Source organism: Gossypium arboreum, chromosome 10 (genome assembly GCF_025698485.1).
Source record: "Gossypium arboreum isolate Shixiya-1 chromosome 10, ASM2569848v2, whole genome shotgun sequence".
Taxonomy (NCBI): domain Eukaryota; kingdom Viridiplantae; phylum Streptophyta; class Magnoliopsida; order Malvales; family Malvaceae; genus Gossypium; species Gossypium arboreum.
Genome location: NC_069079.1, coordinates 88,759,308 through 88,780,357, shown reverse-complemented (window position 1 = coordinate 88,780,357; position 21,050 = coordinate 88,759,308). Strand labels below are relative to the sequence as shown.

The following is a 21,050-nucleotide window of genomic DNA, read 5'->3' as shown; positions in this document are numbered from 1 at the left end:
ATCTGTCAGCAGGAAAAATCCAAACATCAGGTACCTTCAGGTTTATTGCAGCCTGTGTTAGTTCCTGAGTGGAAATGGGACCGAGTTGCCATGGATTTTGTGACAGGATTACCGTTGACACCGAGAAAAAAAGATGCAATATGGGTTGTGATTGATAAGCTAACGAAGTCGGCTCATTTTATTCCAGTTCGTATGGAATATTCACTTGACAAGTTGGCCAAGTTGTATATTTCAGAGATAGTCAGACTACATGGAGTACCGTTATCGATCATTTCAGATAGAGACCCGAGATTCACTTTGCGGTTTTGGAAGAAGTTACAGGAAGCTTTGGGCACAAAGTTGAGTTCTAGTACAGCTTTCCATCCTCAGACCGATGATCAGTCAGTAAGAGTTATTCAGATACTTGAGGATATGCTCAGATGTTGTGTCTTAGAATTTCAAGGTAGTTGGGACAACTATTTGCCGTTGGTAGAGTTTGCTTATAATAATAGTTACCAGTCAAGTTTGAAAATGGCACCTTAAAACTTTGTCTGGACGTAAATTTTTATAATTTATGGAATAGTAGAGTTTGCTTATAATGTCTTGACATTAGGGTTTAAGGATACCAAGTAAGACCATGTCAAGGCATGGCATTGGTAAGTTTTACAAGGCAAGGAAATCATATAAGACCATGTCAAGACATCGCATTGATAAACTACTATAAGGCAAAGATCCCATGTAAGACCATGCCAAGGCATGGCAATGGTGAGTTCATAAGGCAAGGATACCACGTAAGACCATGTCAAGACATGGAAATGGTAAGTTTAAAAAGAAAAGGTACCCACATATCCCTAGTATTCCAAAAGGTTCAACGAAAAATTTAAAGAGTGTACCAAAGGGAAGGTAAGATAAGTCCATGTTCGAAAGGTTTAGGTTATCTTGATAATTCATTTACAATGTTGTTATTTATTTACATGCAAACTTACTAAGCTTTATGCTTGCTCCCTTTCTTTTCTCTCTTTTTATAGTATCGCAAAGCCAACTCAAAAAATCGTAAGGGCGTCGAAGATCGCCTCACACTATCAACGAGTTATCTCGGTATTTTGTGACTAGAAATACTTTAAGTTATGGCATATATAGAAACTTGGCTATTTTGTGTGTATGTCCTTATGATATGATTAAAGAATGGCATGTGAATACTTGGTAATGATTAGCTTATGATATAGCTAAATAAGAACATGTTTTGGTATTATGTATGCCTAAATGAGGTTTGATGCAAAGAAACTATGAAAGAGTAAGAGTTGGCCATGGAATAGTTAGGAAACAGCAGCAGTGACGTGGTTTTGATAAATAACTAAAAATTGTAGAAATGGAATTAAATGGTTAATGAGATATAGAATTAAAGCTTGTTGAGTGTATTTTTGTAGGAAAGAAATAGAGCAAGCAAAAGAAGTCTATATTCTGAGATATTTAAATTTTTGTAAGACTGGTTTAGAGTGACCTTGTGATCCTCTGTTCCAACTTTGGAAAATCACTAGAAATTGTAAAAAAAATAATTATAAGTCAAATCTTATATTTCTAGAAATTTTAGAGTCTATTTTCATTATAAACAAACGGAAACATTATCTGATTTCTGTATAATGAGATAATCAATTTTTAGTGAAGAGAGGTTAGGTCCACTGAACTGCAAAATAGGGGAAGTTTTAATGAATAAATTGTATTAATTGGCCAAACAAAAATTTTTGAAAAAATCATGGTAAGAATATATATATATAAGTCTAGTTTCAGGGAAAATTTTCAGATTTAAATTTCAAGTTTTGTAACTCGGGTTATAATTAATTTAATGACTGTTACGCAGATGGACAGTTTTATTATGAATAGTGAAATAAATTGTTTTGATTTGTGTAAGTAATCGAAAAATTTTTAATGTTCCCGGTTTGGTCCCGAACAGTTCCAATTGCATGATTTAGAGCCTCGAGGACCCTTTTAGAGATTTATTGGATGAATGTGAGCGAATTAAATTTTTTTTAAAAAAGTAAAAAAATTTGTATGCGCCAATCAGGTAAGATAAGTCTAGTAACGCCTCGTGCTCAATTCTGGCGATGGTCTCGGGTAAGGGGTGTTACACATGCTATCTAAACAAGTATTTTAACATACATTTAACATAATGAACATAATTTATATTTCATCAAATCACTTAAACTTACTCATCACATAAACAACATTGCCATAAGTTCTTCACATACCAAGGCATTACTCATGAGTTCGGTATACATACCTGCATCAACTCATAACATAATCTCTTACTCATTCTTCTCATTAACTTGTCCCTTGGGTCTTCTATCAAGTTACTCGATAATTTACCCGTTCAACACTCGGAATACTATTGGATACACAGAAGGCTCGCACATAAGTGCCACATACGTAGCTAAAGCTACCTCAAATCACATAACGCATAAAAGCTCACTCACGGGTCTGCTCACACAAGCTTTCGATCAGGACGTAGTTACATGGGCTGCTCACACAAGCTATCAGGTATCCGCAAAACAACCACCAGTAAGACGTACAAGACCAGCACCCGGAACCACATAAACATATATCACATGTCTCATGAGCTCATAAATCATATAGTTCCTAGTGACATGTCACTTGTATCCTAAATTATTCCTAAGGTTCAAACGGGATTTTTCGATATCACATATCTGTCAAGCTTGCTCATAATGTCGATCTCAATGTCCATAATACCAATCACTTACTCATGGAGAAATCAAAGGATAACTCATGATAGCATTAAATATTTTGAATTCACATAATACTGAAGCATCAAAAATATAACATAACATCGCATTATTTGTATATGAACTTACCTCGGTATAAAATAATGTAAAAGAACCTATTCTTCGTAAACCTTGTTTTTCCCCCTATCAAGACCCAAATCACGTTTTTCTTGGTCTATAATGCCAAATTTAACTTGTTTAATACATACATTGTCCAAATTGACCCATAACACATACTTTGGTAAAATTATCTTTTTACCCCTAACTTTTCACTTATTTACAAATTGGTCATTAGGCTCGTAAAACAAAATACATGCATTTTCTTTGTTACCCAAGCCTAGCCGATTCATATTCATACTCCTAGCAGCCCACATTTTTCTTTATTTTACATATTTACTACCCATTTTACAACTTTTACAAATAGGTCCTTTTTAGGTGTTTTCATGCAAAATCACTTTGTAAAATATGTTTATCACACATCAAACTTTCATCTTCTTCCATTAAACATCAAAATACATGCATGTCACACATTGGTAAGTTTTTTAACATGAACCCTATCTCAAAATAATGGTAGAAATAGCTAGATCGGTTGATGACAACTTCAAAAATGTAAAGAATATTAAAAACAGGGCTTGGATGCACTTACTATTGATTGAAAGTTGAAGAAACCCTAGCTATGGTGAGCATGGAAATTTTGGCCCTAGCTTGAAGAAGATGAGCAATTTTTTCTTCATTTTTCCCTTTTTATTCTTTTAATTACTAAATGACTAGAATGCCCTTACAGCTTTTCTTTCAAATTTTTCCTAATCATACCCATTTTTGTCCAAAATTTTAGAACTTGGTCAAATTAATATTTAAGTAATTAATAATCCATAGCAATTTCATTCTTAAAGTTCTTGAACTCAAGTTTTCCAGCTTATTCAATTTAGTCCCTAATTTCAAATTGGACACTTTAGGCATAAAATTTCTTCATGAAAATTTCACACAAACATGCATTCATATCATAGGTCATTAATTAATCATAAAATAATTATTTCTACTTTAGATTTGTGGTCTCAAAACCACTGTTCTGACTAGACCCTAATTCAGGATGTTACAGTAACCCTATTTCGGCAATGGATACGGGTTAAGGGTGTTACAATATTTTTCTTTAAAATTGGCAGAATGCTAGTTTGGTATCGTTTTCCTTATCAGCATCAATACCTTTTCACAAAATATCGATACCTGCGTTTGTGTATCAATACCTATGTGACTTCTTTGGATATCTTACTAAACGGTCCCTAAGTATGTTTCATATTGTTCTAATGCCAATTAAAGGTGGTTAAGTTGTTTTTAATGTTGCCTAAGGTATTGTAGACTCAAAATTTCTATAAATATTTTGAAAATGGCGATGGTTGCATATAATTGATATTGTGTGAATATGTATGAAGTTTGATGTTTAATGTAGCGTCCTATTACTTGGGTCCAGCGATCGGACCAGGTATGAGATGTTACAATTTCTCTAAAGTTTTGTATTTTATTCAATTTAGTCTCTAAAACCAAAACTATTATATATTTCAAAATAGAGCTTTGATTTTTAATCCAATTATAATTCATCACCATACAGCCCAATGAAAACATAATTTCTAAAAATTTCATGACAAATTTTGCATTATTACAGTTTGGTTCTTTTACCCAGAACTAAAAATTTAATTAACAAATTAGTCATATTTCATTATTAAGATTTAAAGTCTACCATAAACATTCCAAAGCATCAATTTTCATCAATGAAAACTTTAGAAATTTTGAACAATTTTAAAAACGAAGATACAGGTTAGCTGGACCTAGTTGCAACGATCTCAAAAACATAAAGATGAACGAACTTGAATTACATACCATGCAAATGAAAGAGAGCTTGGACGAAAACCCTTAGGCCACGTTTGGTTAGAGGGAATGGAATAGCCATTGCCTCCTTATTCTTGGATGAACAGTTAAGACATAGTTTGGTTCACCGTTTTCTTCATTCGGTGAGTGGTTGTTCCTTTCTTATTCATTTATTTACCAAATCATCATTCGGCAAAGGGGGTTAAGAATATTCCATTCAATGATGGATGTAATAGCAAAATTTTTCCCTCAGACAATTTTACCCTGTATTTCTTCACCAATTGACCATCAATTCCGTCGTCGTTGTAAAAGTGGTGCCTCCCTCGATTCTATCATCAAGAATCATAGATTCATCTCCAACATGTTCCCCACCTCCGCAAAGCTGCCTCCTTTCCTTTGTGAGAATTCTGTAAGTTCATCTTTTTTCTTCCCCTTCTTGTTTTATAATTTCAACTATATTTGTATTATTGGTTCCGTTTTTCCTCTTTCCTTTTGAATTTTTTTCAATTATAATTGTTATAAGAATTATTCAGAATAATATTGAGAAATCCAGTTCAGTAATTATTTTTCCATAATTTTCTTGAATTTTGAAGAAAAATGGAATTTTTTTAGTTGCAAAGACTGCAGTCTAAGGATAGGGTTAGAAATTGTAGATTTTGGTATTGGGACCTTTTTCATTAGCCAACTGGTTAAATCCAGATGATAGAACTGGTATATTTGTATTATTGGTGCTTGTTGCAATGGATACAAGCTTGTTTTTTGTCTTGTGACATCTTTGTTTTCCTTATACAGGGTAAAGACTACAGGTCTGATTTTCAAATAGGAAATGGTGTTTTATTTGGAGCTAGTTATATCCAGGTAAATTGTATGAAGCCATATTATATTTGTTGAATTGAGTAGAGATGAAGAACTTAGCAGAATGGACAAGTTACTGGATTTTCATTACCTACAAAATTGACTTTTATGCTTAGATTCAGTATAACATGGATCTATGCACTGTTATGGTTTATCTTTCTTTTTTAAATACAACATACTATAAGATAATATACTAATTATGGTAGAAGCAACCTAGACTTTCTCTATTGAAGGCATTCTGCATTTGGCATTTTATTTGCAGTTGCATGCATTGTCAATCTTTAGCTAAATCCACTAATTCTGCAATTATGATTCCGTCATTATTAATGAATTGAATCTAAGCCATATTTATACAGAGTGTGACACCACATTTATCCTTATCTAGATGATAGAACTGGTTAAATCCAGATGATAGAACTGGTTATTTTGTATGGTATGACTTATTGAATTACTTTATTAAAGAACTCTATAAGGGGGGATGTCATAATTTAATAAAACTATGTTTCTTTGTTTCATGTCGTTTTCTATATATGTTAAGACATTTGATGCTGTTCAACTTGTTTTAGAGGAGTTTGGTCGAAGCATTGGTGAATTTTTTTAGAATTTTGATGTAAATCTTCTTGGTTCTGCATCAATCGTACAGGTATTATTTATGCTACCTAATACATGAGACTTCCTCTTATTCTACTCAATGTTATCTGTATTGTTGTAATGTTGATTTCTGGTTGATGATTGCATTGCTCTTTCAAGGTCAGATGTTCTTGTTTATGAGTTACTATTACGTGATAGGGATTTAAATGGGGTAGATAGCTCAAGTAATACCATATACCCCCATAAGTGACCTATATGCCATAAGACGGGTTCAAACTCCACCAAGGGTGAGCTGCTCAAGTTGCCTCTTAGTGGGCGACTGTATGTCCACGTACAGGTGAAGTGCTTCCAGCTCTGTGAACCAGGTTCTCAGGGCAGCTGCTCATGGTACTCTGGCTCTCGATAGAGCACGAGAGGCAAAACCCTCTCCCGAGGACGATACCTTCGGTTGTTGGGGGACTGGCAACAATATTTTGTGGTTGCTATTTTGTAGTTTTGACTCTCTACACGTGATCGATTAAATAGGGTAGGTATTAGGCATTCTGTTTTAGTTGGTTTTGGTTTGTGATTTGAACAATTTGGCATGGATTTGAAGTTAGAGCAGTTCATTAAATAGTGTGAAATAGAAGCACATTGATCATAATAGAGAAGAATTGGAGTTCAAATAGAATCCTTTAATACTGCAAGCTTCTATCGTGTGTTGCATTGATGCAAATGTTGAATAGGACAGAGTAGGAAATGCAAAATTGGATCAATTCCTTTTATTGAAACATATAAAATTACGTAAATAAGACTAGTGTATCGAATCGGCTACCTGTCTAAGAGAGAAAACAGTTTTTTGTCTGGTCGTAAGAGTTGTACTTTTTCTTTATTTTGCATTCTTTTGTTTTGTTTTCTAAGTATTCGTTTCGGGTACTTTAGAAGCTTGCCATAGATTTTTCACTCTTGTTAAAGAATACAGGAGATGTTCATTTTTCTATACTGTTTGTAGGTATTCCTAGAAAGTGATTTCCTTATCTGTTCATAATTTGCAGAATTCATGAAATTGAACCTGGAAAATCAGAAACTTGCAAGAGGTTGTGAAAGATGGGAGCGTTCAGTTCAAAAAATCAGCGGATAAGTTCTTAAAATCGAATTTTAGGTTTCGTGATGGGATCATATTGAACTAGGAAATGTAATCGCTTGAGCATTTGTTTCATTTGGGATTGCTTCTGCACTACCATTTTGAAGTACACAGTTTTATCATGGCTAAAATTTGCTATTATTTGGCATCACTTCATGTATCTGTTCTTTTGTTAAGCCTAGCAGAAGTTTTTGGTCAGCTGGCACCGCAAACTTCTTGTTATCATGTTATTATAAAGGATAAAATAAAATATAAAAAATATGTTTTCTATTAAAATTGACTATTAAAATAAAATGTTATTAGAGGATTATCATATAGTATGTTAAACTCATTTTTATATTGGCGATTGTGACCTAAGAGAACAGTGAGAGGTTAGATTAAAGCAAATATATTAGGCATTGAAATATTCTTAATAATAATTTTATATTATATTAAGAATGTTATTAAATTATATATTATCTTATTAAATTGTATTTAAAATTATGTTAAAATATTATTAAATTATTTATTTTATTTTTATTTTTATTTTTATTTTTATTAAAATATATTTAACAATAATCTTATTAAAATTTAATAACAATAATTATCTACCTACAAAAATTTTGTTAAGGGTACTTTGGTCATTTAAGTCTATTTCCTTATACTATTACAACATCTATTCCATTCAACCAAACACGAGAATTCTATTATAGCTCTATTCCATTCCATTCAACCAAACAATTGAATTACTGATTACAGCTCTATTCCATTACAACTCTATTCCATTACAGCTCTATTCCATTACAGCTCTATTCAATTACAGTCCTATTCCATTACAGTGAACCAAACGTACCCTTACGCTTGGCAATGGAGTATTGGGTGTTTGAGAAGAAAAAATAAAGATGAAAGTGGTGGTTTTTTGTTTTATTCATTTTGATTTATTATATAATTAATAAAAACAAGGCTACCAACCGTCCACTTAAAACCATAAAGGTGTATTTCCACTTTTAAACCTTGATAATTGGTTTAATAAGCCTTAACTCATTAAAAATTCCATAGTGATAATGTTTTATAATTTTTACAATTTAGTCTTTTTTCCTTAATTAACTATTAAATTATCAAAGTTTGCAAATCAAACTTCAATCCATTTATATAATAGCTCTGTAAATATTTAATAATAATATTTATAAGCTCGATTTATGAATACGAGGTCCCGATACCTTATTTTTTAAAATCACACTTTTGGTACGCACCACTTATACCTTAACTAACTGACTAATTAATAAAATCTATTAAATCATAGTTCATTATTATACTATATTTAACTCATAAATATTAATTAAATATAACTATGGATTCTCACGTCAAAAATTGTAGTCCGAAACCACTGTTTTCGACACCAATAAAAAATGGGTTGTTACACTACAAATTGTGGCAGGTCAATGCCTTAGAAATGGCTTGTTATATTGTGAATGATGTACAAACTAAGGTCGCATATAAAACTTTATACGAATTATGGCATGGTAGGAAGCCAAGTCTAAATCATTTAAGGATTGGGGATGCCCAGTCCACGTGCTAGATAAAGATGCAAGGAATTTGCATTCACGAACAAAATTATGCATGTTTGTAGGATACATTAAGGGAACAAAGGGTAGTTTGTTTTATAACACGAAAGACCAAGCATGTAACGCCCCGTACCCGAGACCGTTACCGGAGTCGAACACGGGGTGTTAACGAACTTAATTCATTTGCTTACACAGTTCATTTTAAAATTTCCAGACAAGCTGGCTAACTGCATCACAGTCACTTTAAAAATCATATCTTGAGTTCCAAAACTCGAAGACCGATTTCGTAAATTTTTCCTGAAACTAGACTCATATATCAATCTGCAAATTATTTTCTAGAATTTTTGGTCAGGCCAATTAGTACAGTTTATTAGTTAAAGTTTCCCCTGTTTCAGGGTTCGACTACTCTGACCTTCATACATTACGACTTAGATATCTCCCTTTACAGGGCTTCAATGCTTATGCCATTTGTTTCTAATGAAACTAGACTAAAAAAGGAATCTGTACATATAAGGCATGACTTCTAATTATCTCTGGTTAATTTATAGTGAATTTCCAAAGTCAGAACAGGGAATCCAGAAATCGCTCTGGCCCTGTTGCACGAAAACTTAAACATCTCATAAAATACGGCTCATATGGTCGTTCCGTTTCTTTCATATAAAAATAGACTCATCAAGATTCGATTACATAATTTATTCATTATTAAATTACATTTCTAATATTTTTAGTGATTTTTCAAACTCACATCACTGCTGCTGTCAGCATCTAGTTTAAGATAAATTTCACCTATTTCATAGTTTTCCATGAGTCAACTAGCCATTTGTCATACATAGCACCAAAATGATTGTGATTAACCATTCCAATGGCTAATCATTACCAAGCATTTCCATACCACTCAATGAACAATATACAAAATGATTATAATGCTATGCTCAAAATATATATAAGCCATTTTCGCATGGCTATCCGAATATATACATTACCAAAAGGTACTTGATTAACAACAAAGGTCAGTCCTATACATGCCATTATCAAAGTTCAACTAAAAGAGTACCAAAAGGGCTTTGATAGTGTGGACGACTTCGACTTTGACACTCCCGAGTCCGATAGCTGACAAACAAAATCTATAAAACAGAGAATCAAAGCAACGGAATAAGCATTTTAATGCTTAGTAAGTTTAAGTAATGAAATTATTTACGACTAAAGTATAGCGTTCATATGACTAAATGAATAATTGCATATACGCATATTCCCAAAATCACACTTACTTCATGCTTCAACCAGTATATTCATACACAAGGGATCAAACCTAACTAAGGCCGGAAGTTTGTTAATCAATTGAGCGAATACTATTTAAAAGAAAATCAACTTTCCGATGCATATACGAAACATACCTTATTGTTTGGATTTTATGAGCGTATTAATTGAAATTATTACAGCAAGATCGCTCATTCCCAAACCTATGTACCTTCAGGATTTAACCGGATATAGCAAATCGCACAAATTCCTTCGGGACTTAGCCCGGATATAGTAACTCGCACAAATGCCTTCAGGACTTAGCCCGGATATAGTCACTAGCACAAAATGCCTTCGGGTCTTAGCCCGGATATCGTCACTAGCGCAAATGCCTTCGGGACTTAACCCGGATATAGTCACTAGCACAAAGTGCCTTCGGGTCTTAGCCCGGATATCATCCGAATAATCATGCACATATATCAATAAATAATAACACATCTATTTTTCATTTTCGTTACTAGAACTCAAACACAAGACACTTATCAACCATTACCACTTTCGGCTCCATAGCCACATACAAAGAGCATGATCTCTTTACACATTCGGCTACTAGTCATAGTATAAACTAATTACCTCGATATATAATTCAAGTAGAATCATTATATCGTCGTTTATTTGTTATGATTATATGTCATGGCTTAATCAAATCATAAACTAAGTTCCATTACTCAAAGACTTACCTCGGTATCTTGGAACGGTTGTGGGTTGATTACTCTATTGCTTTCTCTTTTCCCCGATCCAACTTTGATCCCCCTTGCCCTTGAGCTTAATATATATACAAGTAGAAGTATTAAATATTTTTACCAATAAGGTTTACTTGTTAATCACATTCGCAATCACATATCAAACTCATTTTACTCATGTGGCCGATTATACTTGGTCATACATACACATAATTAAGTTATTTAACACCTAACTCACATAGCCATAGTGTACAAAATCTTAAGGTCCAAATATGAATACCCCAAGTTCTCATGACTTAACCCTAACCACATTCTGCGAAAATCCTTTGAATTTCTACTAGCACACACACATATAATCAATTTGGAGACTCTATTAACCGAACATACATCCAAAGAATAGTCTATAGCTCTCTCGGCCACTCATTTCACAACTTAACAAAGCTTCAATTCAAATCATTAGCAGTATCAATTAACTTAAGCTACCTTTAAACTTTTACTTATCACCTCATGCCAAACCATCAAAATGAACTAATTATAATTATATAAGTACTACCAAAACCGAAACCTATGCATGATATTATTTCTTATGCCCAAACCAAAGACCACATTCGGCAACTCATCCACCATTCTACCAAGCACAACCGATTACCCATTCTCTTCTTAAATCTAAATTCGGCACCTCCAAACAAAATGAGTTAAGAATCTCAACTTTCATGCTAACATAACCAGCAACTTAACACATCCACATATCTAACATGTTAATAGCATCAAGGCATCAACTAAAATTTTTAAGCTTCTTAGTCGAATCCTAACTCTCCAACAACCCCAAATCCAACCATGAGTTAGATAGAATTTAGACTAATCATCCAAGGGATGTATAAACTTCCAAAAGTAACATTGAACATACCTTAATCTAGAGAACCACCTTGGCCGAATTTTTCTTCATCTTCTTCCTCTAGTTACGGCAATGGAGGAGCAACCTAAGCTAACTTTGGTTTCTCCTCCTACTAACCACTATTATTTTATTACCCATATCCTTTATTTTATTATTTTTAACACAAAATGTTAACATAACATATTTATAATATGTTTTAACCCATAGCATGGCCAGCCACCATCTAGATTTTGGCTAATTTGACATGCAAGTACAAGCATTTTCTAACATGCTTTAATAGGCCACTTTAACATTTGCCTAGCACATTTCTAAATTTTCTCACACAAGTCCTATTTGATAAATTTCACATACTATATACGAAATTTAAGCATGAAATTTTCACACGTGCATGTTCATATATAATAAGCATTAAATATGACTGTTAATTATTTTCTTATGGCTCGGTTTCGTGGTCCCGAAACCACTTTCCGACTATGGTCAATTTAGGGCTGTCACAAAGCAGTAATAGTGTCCTCTCATACTATTTTCCTTGAGGAAAGTTACATGAATGACTTTAAACCTCGAAGGAAACTATTCGAGGAACTTTTGGGAAATACACAAAGTCTTACAGTAACGATTCCAAAACCAACTCTTAATAGTAGACTTGCAAACGATTAGTAGCATAGGGAGCTTTGTTGCATAGGGAGCTTCGTCGCAATGAGACGGTCTCTCACAAGCTCGAATTCTTCCAATCTGGAGAAAGTGTTTTAAACATTAAGTCTTTTGAATAGGAAGATGATGACCCACTCACATTTGATGAAGCGATGCAATGTGTTGATTTCAAGGTCTAGTAAGTAGCTATGAAAGTTGAGATGGATTCTGTGCAATCCAACTCAATGTGGGAACATATAGTCATTCCATAAGGGATAAAACCCATAAGGTGTAAGTGGATCTACATGAAGGAAAGAAATACGGAGGGAAAAGTGGAAACTTACAAGGTTAGACTTGTAGCAAAAGGTTATACTCAGAAAGAAGGTATCGATTATGAAGAAACCTTCTCTCTAGTTCCAATGCTCAAGTCAATTTGCATATTGTTGTCCATTGCGGCGGCTCTCGATTATGATATTTGGAAAATGGATTTCAAGACAACATTGTTGAATGGCTATCTTGAAGAAAACATTTATATGATGAAACCCGCCGTATATATAGTTAAAGGAAATGGGCATAAAGTTTGTAAACTGCTTAGATCCATATATGGACTTAAGCAAGCATCCCGCTCATGTAATCAAATATTTGATCAAGCAATCAAAACTTTTAAATTTGAGTAAAACATAGATGAACCTTGTGTTTATAAATGTATTGGGGAGGAATGGTGGTCTTTCTCGTTCTATATGTCAATGACATTCTGATCATTAGAAATGATATAGGGACATTATCATCGGTTAAACTGTGGTTAACTCAATAGTTTAGCATAAGGACTTGAGAGAAGCTAATTTTGTTTTAGGTATTCAAATCTTAAGAGATCAAAAGAAAAAAGTGATAGCATTATCACAAGCTTTATATATAGATAAGATATTAGAATGTTATGAAATGATTGATTCTATGAAGGAAACTCAACCTTCTATATTGAGATTTCATCTCTATTTGGAGGACTATCATAAGACAGCAAAAAAAAAAAAGTGAAATCATAAGAAAGTTTCCTTACACTTCTGTAGTAGGAAGTCTAATGAATGTTATGTACACATCTAGATATTTGTTTCGTAGTAGGGTTGGTGAGTCAATATTAGGCAAATTCCAATCCAAGACACTGGCAAGAAGTTGAGCATATACTCAAGTATTTATGGAGAACGAAAGATTATATACTTGTATATTATAGACGAGATCTTACTTCTATCAGATATACTGATTTTGACTTCCAAACGTGTTCCGAGGAATTTGACATCATTTGTGTCTTTATCCTAGGTGGTGAGTCCACAGTGTAGCTAAATGTCAAACAGGGTTGCACTGCTAACTTAACTATTGAGGGTCAAATATATGGTGTGGAAAAATCTATGACACTATAACAGTGCGAATATAGCTAAACACCAAAGAAACCACATGATAACAAAACACGTTGATAGAAAGTATCATAAGAGAGATAATAGTTATTGATAGAATAGTAGATGTAGTCAAAGATCACATCTAAGGACAAATTCTATGGATTCATTTACCAAGACTCTGCTAGCAAGAGAATTTTTAGGAAACAAATGGAGGGTATGGGAATGTGAAACATGACTCATCTACTTCACTAAGGCAAATGGGAGACTATTGGATCTATTACCCTAAGTGTAGTATTTTTGTATATGTGCACTTGTATTTTCTCAAACAGATTGGTCTAATAAAATTATTTATGAATTACATTAACACCTTTTATATATTGTCCTCAATGCTTTTTGCATGCAAAGCAAAATGGAAGCAAATATCAGCTCACTAATTATCTAATGTTTAACTAATACTAAGCGGTATTATGAGGTCGGATCGTAATACGGAAAGACAACTTATGTTAGCAGATTAACCTAAACATGTCCTTAGCCTAATCGAAAAGCAAATTGATTGAAAGATTAATATATCGTCTATCAAGTCCAACTGAGAAAATGTTGTCTTAGGCATCGGAGCGGATGCTGCAAGAAGATAAAGACAAAGATATGACTGACTAGACTGACAGTATATCAGACAGGACCCAAGTAGAATAGATCTTGAATTTGTCTATAAACAAATATGAAATATACTAGTATCATACATAAGCCTAGCTTAACTTGACCCATGAACATATCAACTACCGATAATATTTGTTGTTTGTTAAAAAAATGGTATTTTAGACTTTGTCTCAACTGAATTGATATTTGATTGATTTGCGAAGTTAAGGATGCGTCTAATAAATTGAAAATATAAGTAATAAAAAATCAAGTCTTGAATTTTGCAAGAACCGAACTTATATTATAAAACTATTTGATAAATTAGTAAAATTAAGTACTAAATATAATTATTCTGCTTAATAGTAATAAATATTTTTGAAAATTCATTATTCCATAATTTTGATTTTATTAACATGATATTACCTATTTTATTTTAAAATAGTTTTGGATAAAATTGAAAGATATAATTTGAATTTTTTTAATTCTTAATAAGATGAGAATAATTTTTTTGAAAATATAATTTCTAAAAATAAAATCAACTTTAAAATTTTTAATATTAAGTGATAAATAGCTATTTATTTACCATATTTCATATTTTTGTTGAAAATTATATATTAAATAAAAAGATAATATAGTTGCCAAAAATAATAAAATATTAAATTTTGAATTTTGAAAAAAATGATTATTTTATTGTTAATTAAATAAAAAGCTTTAATATTTATCATGCCCTTAAAATTAGATTATAACATAGTGAGTGAAAATAATTATATATAAATTTAATAAAATATTAATGAAAAGACTAAATATTACTTTGATTTTTAAGGTTGCAAGGGTGAAAGGTTAGTGTCAATGATCTGCGCTTTAATCCATTCAAGCGCATGTATTCTAGATTTTATATAAAAATAAATAAAAAAAAAGACAATGGAGTTAAAGATTTGTACTCAGTAAGAATTATGAATTATAAATAAAGCTTTTCTATATATAGTGTACATAAACACCTAAATGGATCTTCTAACTTAATTTTCTTCGGTGTGCAACATTCAATATGCCTCTCATGTGCTTCGTGCTTGGGTGCTATAAGATTTCCACCAGAGATCCAAACAGTCGTTTCAAAGCAATAATGCTTGGAAAATGATAAAGAAAAACCAAATTATATGAAGTTCGACAACTTAATGCAGAAGCGAAATAGGGTGATAAGATGATCCAAATTTACATCAATTATTTAAAAATATTTTTGTTTAAATTTGACTGTCTAAATATGTAAATATTAATATAAAATATTTCTAAAATTTTAAATTCCTTTCAGACTCAACTAACCAAATCAAACCTTTAATAAACAAAAATAATTATTCAACAAACTTAATTTATTTCAATCTGACCCACTCATTAACATCACTAAACACCAAGTCACTTTGGAGTCTTGATTGCCAAAAAATAAAATACAAGTAAACCTTTCAAGCTCCTAAACAACACATGTTAGAGAAATTTTAAATGATCGTATTGCAAAAGGACGCAGGCTGGGTCATAATTTACAAGAAGCCAAGACTCTCTGTCACTGGAACCTAATTTAATACTTTTAGTGTATTATACAAACAAAACAAAGACATGATTTTCATCAACTCAATGACAACCACAAAGCTGATTGGCATTATCCATTTTATTTTCTCTTAAATTTACCATTTCAATTCAAGAAATCCTTCATGGGGTCATCGTGGTGTACCTTTTTCATCCTATATGCCTCCATTTCCTCAGCAGTAACCTACAAAAGGCATCACGTGTTTTAGTAACATAACAAAATAACCCTACAAAAGAGGCACTGAACATCTATTATCATGGCATTACCTCATCATTCCATCTGACGTTATACTTGCGTTTTCTTTCATCTTTCTCCTCTCTTCTCCTCTCATCCTCCTGTCCGACATAAACATGAACAGTAACATAAGTGCAAGATCTTTTTGGTACACAAGCAGGAAAAATTGACATTGTACACCATATTTACTTTCTTAAGTGCCTCAGTAAGAAGTTTTTCATCAAGAACCAGGTCCTCAGGAACCTCAGTTCCCCAAGTAGCAAGTTTCTTCTCCTCTGCAGGAGCAGGGGCATCTGCAATCAAGTTGGAAACCAAATCAGAATAGAGATGCAAGGATTAAAATCAAGTACTAAATTTGTAGTGGAAATTGTGGTACTAAAAACAGCATTTTCTTTAAAGTTTATGCAAGATAGAAGCTAGCTCACCATCCAGACTTCTATTTAGAAGATTCTATGTGAACCATAATAACTTGCAGCAACAATATGAACTAGGAATAGATTGGACTTAAAGCATTAATTCCAAGTATCCATGCAAACTCTATGAAGAACCCACCTTCAGATGCTGCTTTACGTGCAATATTAGCCTTCATCAAATCCGTTGCTGCTTCTGCAGCCTCAATCCCGGCTGCACCAGTACAGTAGCTATTTCTAATTGTTTGCTTACAACATTTGTAGCCCCATTGGTGATCCTTCCACCATGAACCCCAAACACTTGTGTGGTTGTTGATGAAAATATCTTCTTCATACTTGCTTTTTGGAAGCGATGTTTCCTACAGGAGAATAAAACAAAAATTAGCACTTTCAAAAAGCACTCAATTTTTCATTAAATAGCTTATTTAAAATTAAAACAAGAATATACAGAAAAAAAAATTGAAGAAAATGAAATTTTAAAACTTCTAAAAAGCTCCCAATTTTCAATAAATAACTTATTTAAAATTAAAAACATGAATCATAACTAAACTGATGCTTTCATATAAGATAAACCTAAAAAGCAGCACTGAATAAATTTCATCAGAGTTAAGAAGCTTATTTCAGACAAGTTACAAACAAAACTCTATGACTTCAGTCATTGAAAGAAGTGAAAATCGGTCCAAAATGACACATATCTCCAATATGTCCGGGAATACCTTCACTTCTAAAGATCTTAACTACTCAAATACAGTTTCCATTTATCAGCTCGCATTGATATTCGCAGGTACATGAAGACATCATAAACCCTTAACAAGAAGTGCAAAATACCAAAACCTTAAGACACCAAATTTAATGGAGGTATGTATGAATTTCATCCCTAACAAAGCAGATTAAAGATGAGGCAACCAACATCAACATGTGAAGAGACTGGAGTTATGTACAAGGAATCCTTATGAATGAAGCAACAGAAAGAGAAAACCAAAAACTATTCATAACAAGAAGAAAGTTAGTTTCATACATACCATTCCCTTTATAACTCTGCCAGCACGATCATATTCGACTTGCCTCTCACTTTGCCCCAAGAGAAGCTCCATCGGTATCTCTTCTTCAGTCGCTGCATTGCCATATTTTTCCATAATGGTATCTTTGGTCTTTGATTTCAACTTCTCCTTGATAACCTTATAATTCCTGAAGAGGAGTTCAGCTTGAGATGGAGCAGCCTGCATATGAATATCTTGACCTTTATCAAATGCTTCCCATGCATGGATATTGAGCTGCTTGAACTCCAAAGCTTGCCCACTCATTCTATATTGATTATCACCCTGAAAAGTAACAAATAAAGAAGTCTAGTAATTTAAATAGCTTGAAGGCATATATATAAGCAATTAAAGGAATTTTTTTTGCACAAAACTCACTCCATAGAACTTCTCATTAGGGTCAGCATCAGGAAGAGGATCTTCACGCATAGATCGAGTTTTGGGATCATAATAAGCAGAATTCACATCAAGATTCAAAAGATATTTTGCTGTGTCTTCCCGGATACGCAAATTCCTAAAAGTAAAAGGGAAATACTAAGTAAGAATAATTTATTTATATTGCAGAGTTTCATTCTTTAGAAACAGACTTCAGTAAAAAAGAAAGATAAAGCTAAGGGTCACTATAACAGATGTACCTGACAGTACCAGTGCTCCCTCCACCAGTGGTACGAACACGTTTCTCAACCTTAGCAAAGTCCATTTGTTTGCTCTCATCGACCTTAGCTTCATCAACTTTCAGCTCATCGTCGTCATCATCTTCATCACTATCCTCTCCTCCTCCTCCTCCCTCTCCATCATTTTTACTATTTTTTTCCTCCAACTTCTTCAACTGCTGCTCTTTCAGGTATTTCCTTCTAGCCTCATCCCTTGCCTCATACCTTTCAATCACACGAGCATAAGTAGAAGCATCATAACCATTCCATCGGTCCCGCTTGCCATCATAATCCAGTTCAAAGGTCTCTATCTTTTCATCAGGTGCAATGTGCATATTTGTCCATTTTGCCCCCTTTTTACGGGGCCTCTCCATGCATGACTTTGCATCATGTGTCATGGCTCCACAACTACACAAGCAAGAAAAAGAACTCATCAACTATGAATTATGGCATAATCAGAGCTTGAAGTATAAACTATAACTGCATGGATAAAGAAAACCGTTATTGTAGCGTCATTTAAATTATTTATTACCATATAAAAATTATAGAGGGTATAAGCTACAGAGATAAGTTCTGACTTCCAACCTGGCCAATTAATATGCTTTCTTCATGATGCATAGCTAATTCAACCCCTTGTATCTGAAAGAAAATATGAATTTCTATCTCGGTAGCACAAACCAACTATTGCCTAATAGGATAACAAGAAGTCTTATCACTGAGTCTTGTCCTGTCGAGTTAGCTATAAACATAAACATGTCTCGATAGGATTCTACCCTAGCACTTAGGCATACTTAATTTTTAATTAGTATATTCATAAAGGATAAAGTACACTACACCTATCTTCGAATCCATAGTTACAACAAAGCTACTAAATGGAACAATTCAAAAATGTGACCCCATTCATGTAAACTAAACAGGAAGAATTCAAAGAAACAATAAAAAGGTACTGCCTTAGCACTAAGATATACTGCATTAGATTTGAACCTACAATTTAGGGTTCTCGCATCAGTCAAGGTTCAATAATCAGAATTATAATTCTTTTTTTCCATCCCAAATGCTAAAAGGATTATCGAACGAGCAAAAAAAAAAAAAGAATTTGCATGTATTAATTAAAACGCGAAATAAGGCATCGATAGTTACGCAAGCAAGTATGTATTAAGATAATAGATGAACAAACAGAAGGTTTACATACTTTTCGCAGGCTCCTTTTCGATATTTTTCTGACTGAAATATCTTTGCGCCTCTATCGTACCAAGATTTGGTATAATTGGGATCGGATTTCCATTTCCTTTGATGCTTTAAACTTGGTCTCTCAGCGTTAAGATACCAAGGTGCCGATGACATATACTGAGGAATATGAGGGTTAATTTCTTTTCCATCCTCATCGACCTCAGCAGGTGCAAGCCCCGCTTTTCGAGCTTCTTCTAATTCTAGCTGTTTCCGGTGATCCTCCCTTGATTTAAATGCCACTGAAATTCCCAAACAATTAAATGATAAAAATTTATAACTAAAGGCCGCTCTTTTTTTCTTCTTGGTATCGAAAGGAACAGAAAGGAAAATTGCGGGGAGGAATAAAGAACATACCTGATGCAGTAGCCATGGTTGAATCAAGAAAACGTTAGCAGAAATTAGGGATTTGGGATCAAATTTCACAAATTCAAGCGAAGAAGTCGAGTAGATTTGGCACCCAAAAAAAACCCTAATCGAAGAGAAAGGGTTACGTTCGCCTTTCCGATTATACTATTTTATTCGAATATCATCATTCCCAATTTTTTATAATTTTTATTTATATATAAACCGACATATTTGTAAAAAAGAAAATAAATAGGGATCTTATTATAAAAATAGCAAATCACCTCTTGATCCAATAATAAAAGCAAGCATAACAGCTTGAGCTCGATTTTAAGTAATTTTATTCTTCGTCTTCAGCTAAAGAAAAACATCATTCTCCTTCTTTAACTATAAAAAATTAATTTAAATTTTTATTTAAGTAATAATTGTTTAAGCCTTCACTAAATTATTATTAAGTTATGTCTTCGTAACTTGACTTTAAAAAGTTATAAATTGATCATTAAATTATTTAAAAAATTTCATTTAAGTCATTGAACTATTAAAATCGTTGTTGTATGGTATTCTCTGTTCGTACTACCTACACCAACCAAAAGCTCTCATTTCTCTTCTCTTCTATAGTTTAATTTTTTTAAACAACTTTAAATGCCATGAATCTACGAACTAAAATCCAAACAATGTTTTCTTTGATCTCCAACATTAACTGTCAAATCAACTTAGATCTAAGGTATTTTTTTTACTCGTTGATGGATGTTAATCCATCATACTAATCTTTGAATCATCTCTTGGAGCTCCCTAGATGGACTTTAAAAAGAAAACAGTTTAGTGACTTAAATAAAAACTTTTGAATAGTTTATGACTTAAATGAAAACTTTCGAATAATTTAGTGACAATTTTGTTACTTTTTGAAGTTGAGTAACCAAAACGTAAACTTACTAACAATTTAGTGATATTGGGTGCGGTTTACCTAATTTTTTAAATACTAATAATAAAATGATAAAAATAAAAATAATGTTGTAAAATGGATGTCCATATAACTTTCATAACTCTAATAATTTATTTTTTAACTCTAGTAAACCTTAAAATTTTTAGAGTACCTTAACTATTTTTATTATATCTTTATAACCTATGGTGATTGAGGTCCTATAAATAAAGGGCATGTATAAGTTTTTGGTATTCCAAAGTGAAAATTCTACTCTTCTCAATTGTTCTAATTCTCTTACTTGATAATATATTATAAGTACAAATTTACTTAAAGATGTTAGTTGAAATCAAAATTCATTTATCTTTTGATTTAAAATTATGTATCAT

At 32.7% G+C, this 21,050-nt stretch overlaps 1 protein-coding gene across 1 annotated transcript; it reads right to left on the bottom strand.

Moving 5' to 3' along the window:
• Positions 1-15,606: 15,606 nt before the first annotated feature.
• LOC108483640 (pre-mRNA-splicing factor SLU7) lies at positions 15,607-20,117 on the bottom strand. The gene is made up of 9 exons (XM_017787148.2): positions 19,755-20,117; positions 19,363-19,639; positions 18,153-18,578; positions 17,896-18,031; positions 17,503-17,802; positions 16,623-16,839; positions 16,260-16,363; positions 16,103-16,171; positions 15,607-16,019 (listed from the first exon to the last, which is right to left on the bottom strand). The coding sequence occupies exons 1-9, from the start codon at positions 19,768-19,770 to the stop codon at positions 15,942-15,944; spliced, it is 1,623 nt and encodes a 540-aa protein (XP_017642637.1). The 5' UTR covers positions 19,771-20,117; the 3' UTR covers positions 15,607-15,941.
• Between the last annotated feature and the right edge of the window lie 933 nt (positions 20,118-21,050).

Bases quoted from the DNA above. Each gene is read 5' to 3' on its own strand.
- LOC108483640 (XM_017787148.2), bottom strand. The intron at 18,032-18,152 runs GTACATCTGTTA...TTTTACTTTTAG, and splicing joins GGGAGCACTGGTACTGTCAG to GAATTTGCGTATCCGGGAAG. The intron at 16,020-16,102 runs GTAATGCCATGA...TGCCTTTTGTAG, and splicing joins ACGTCAGATGGAATGATGAG to GTTACTGCTGAGGAAATGGA.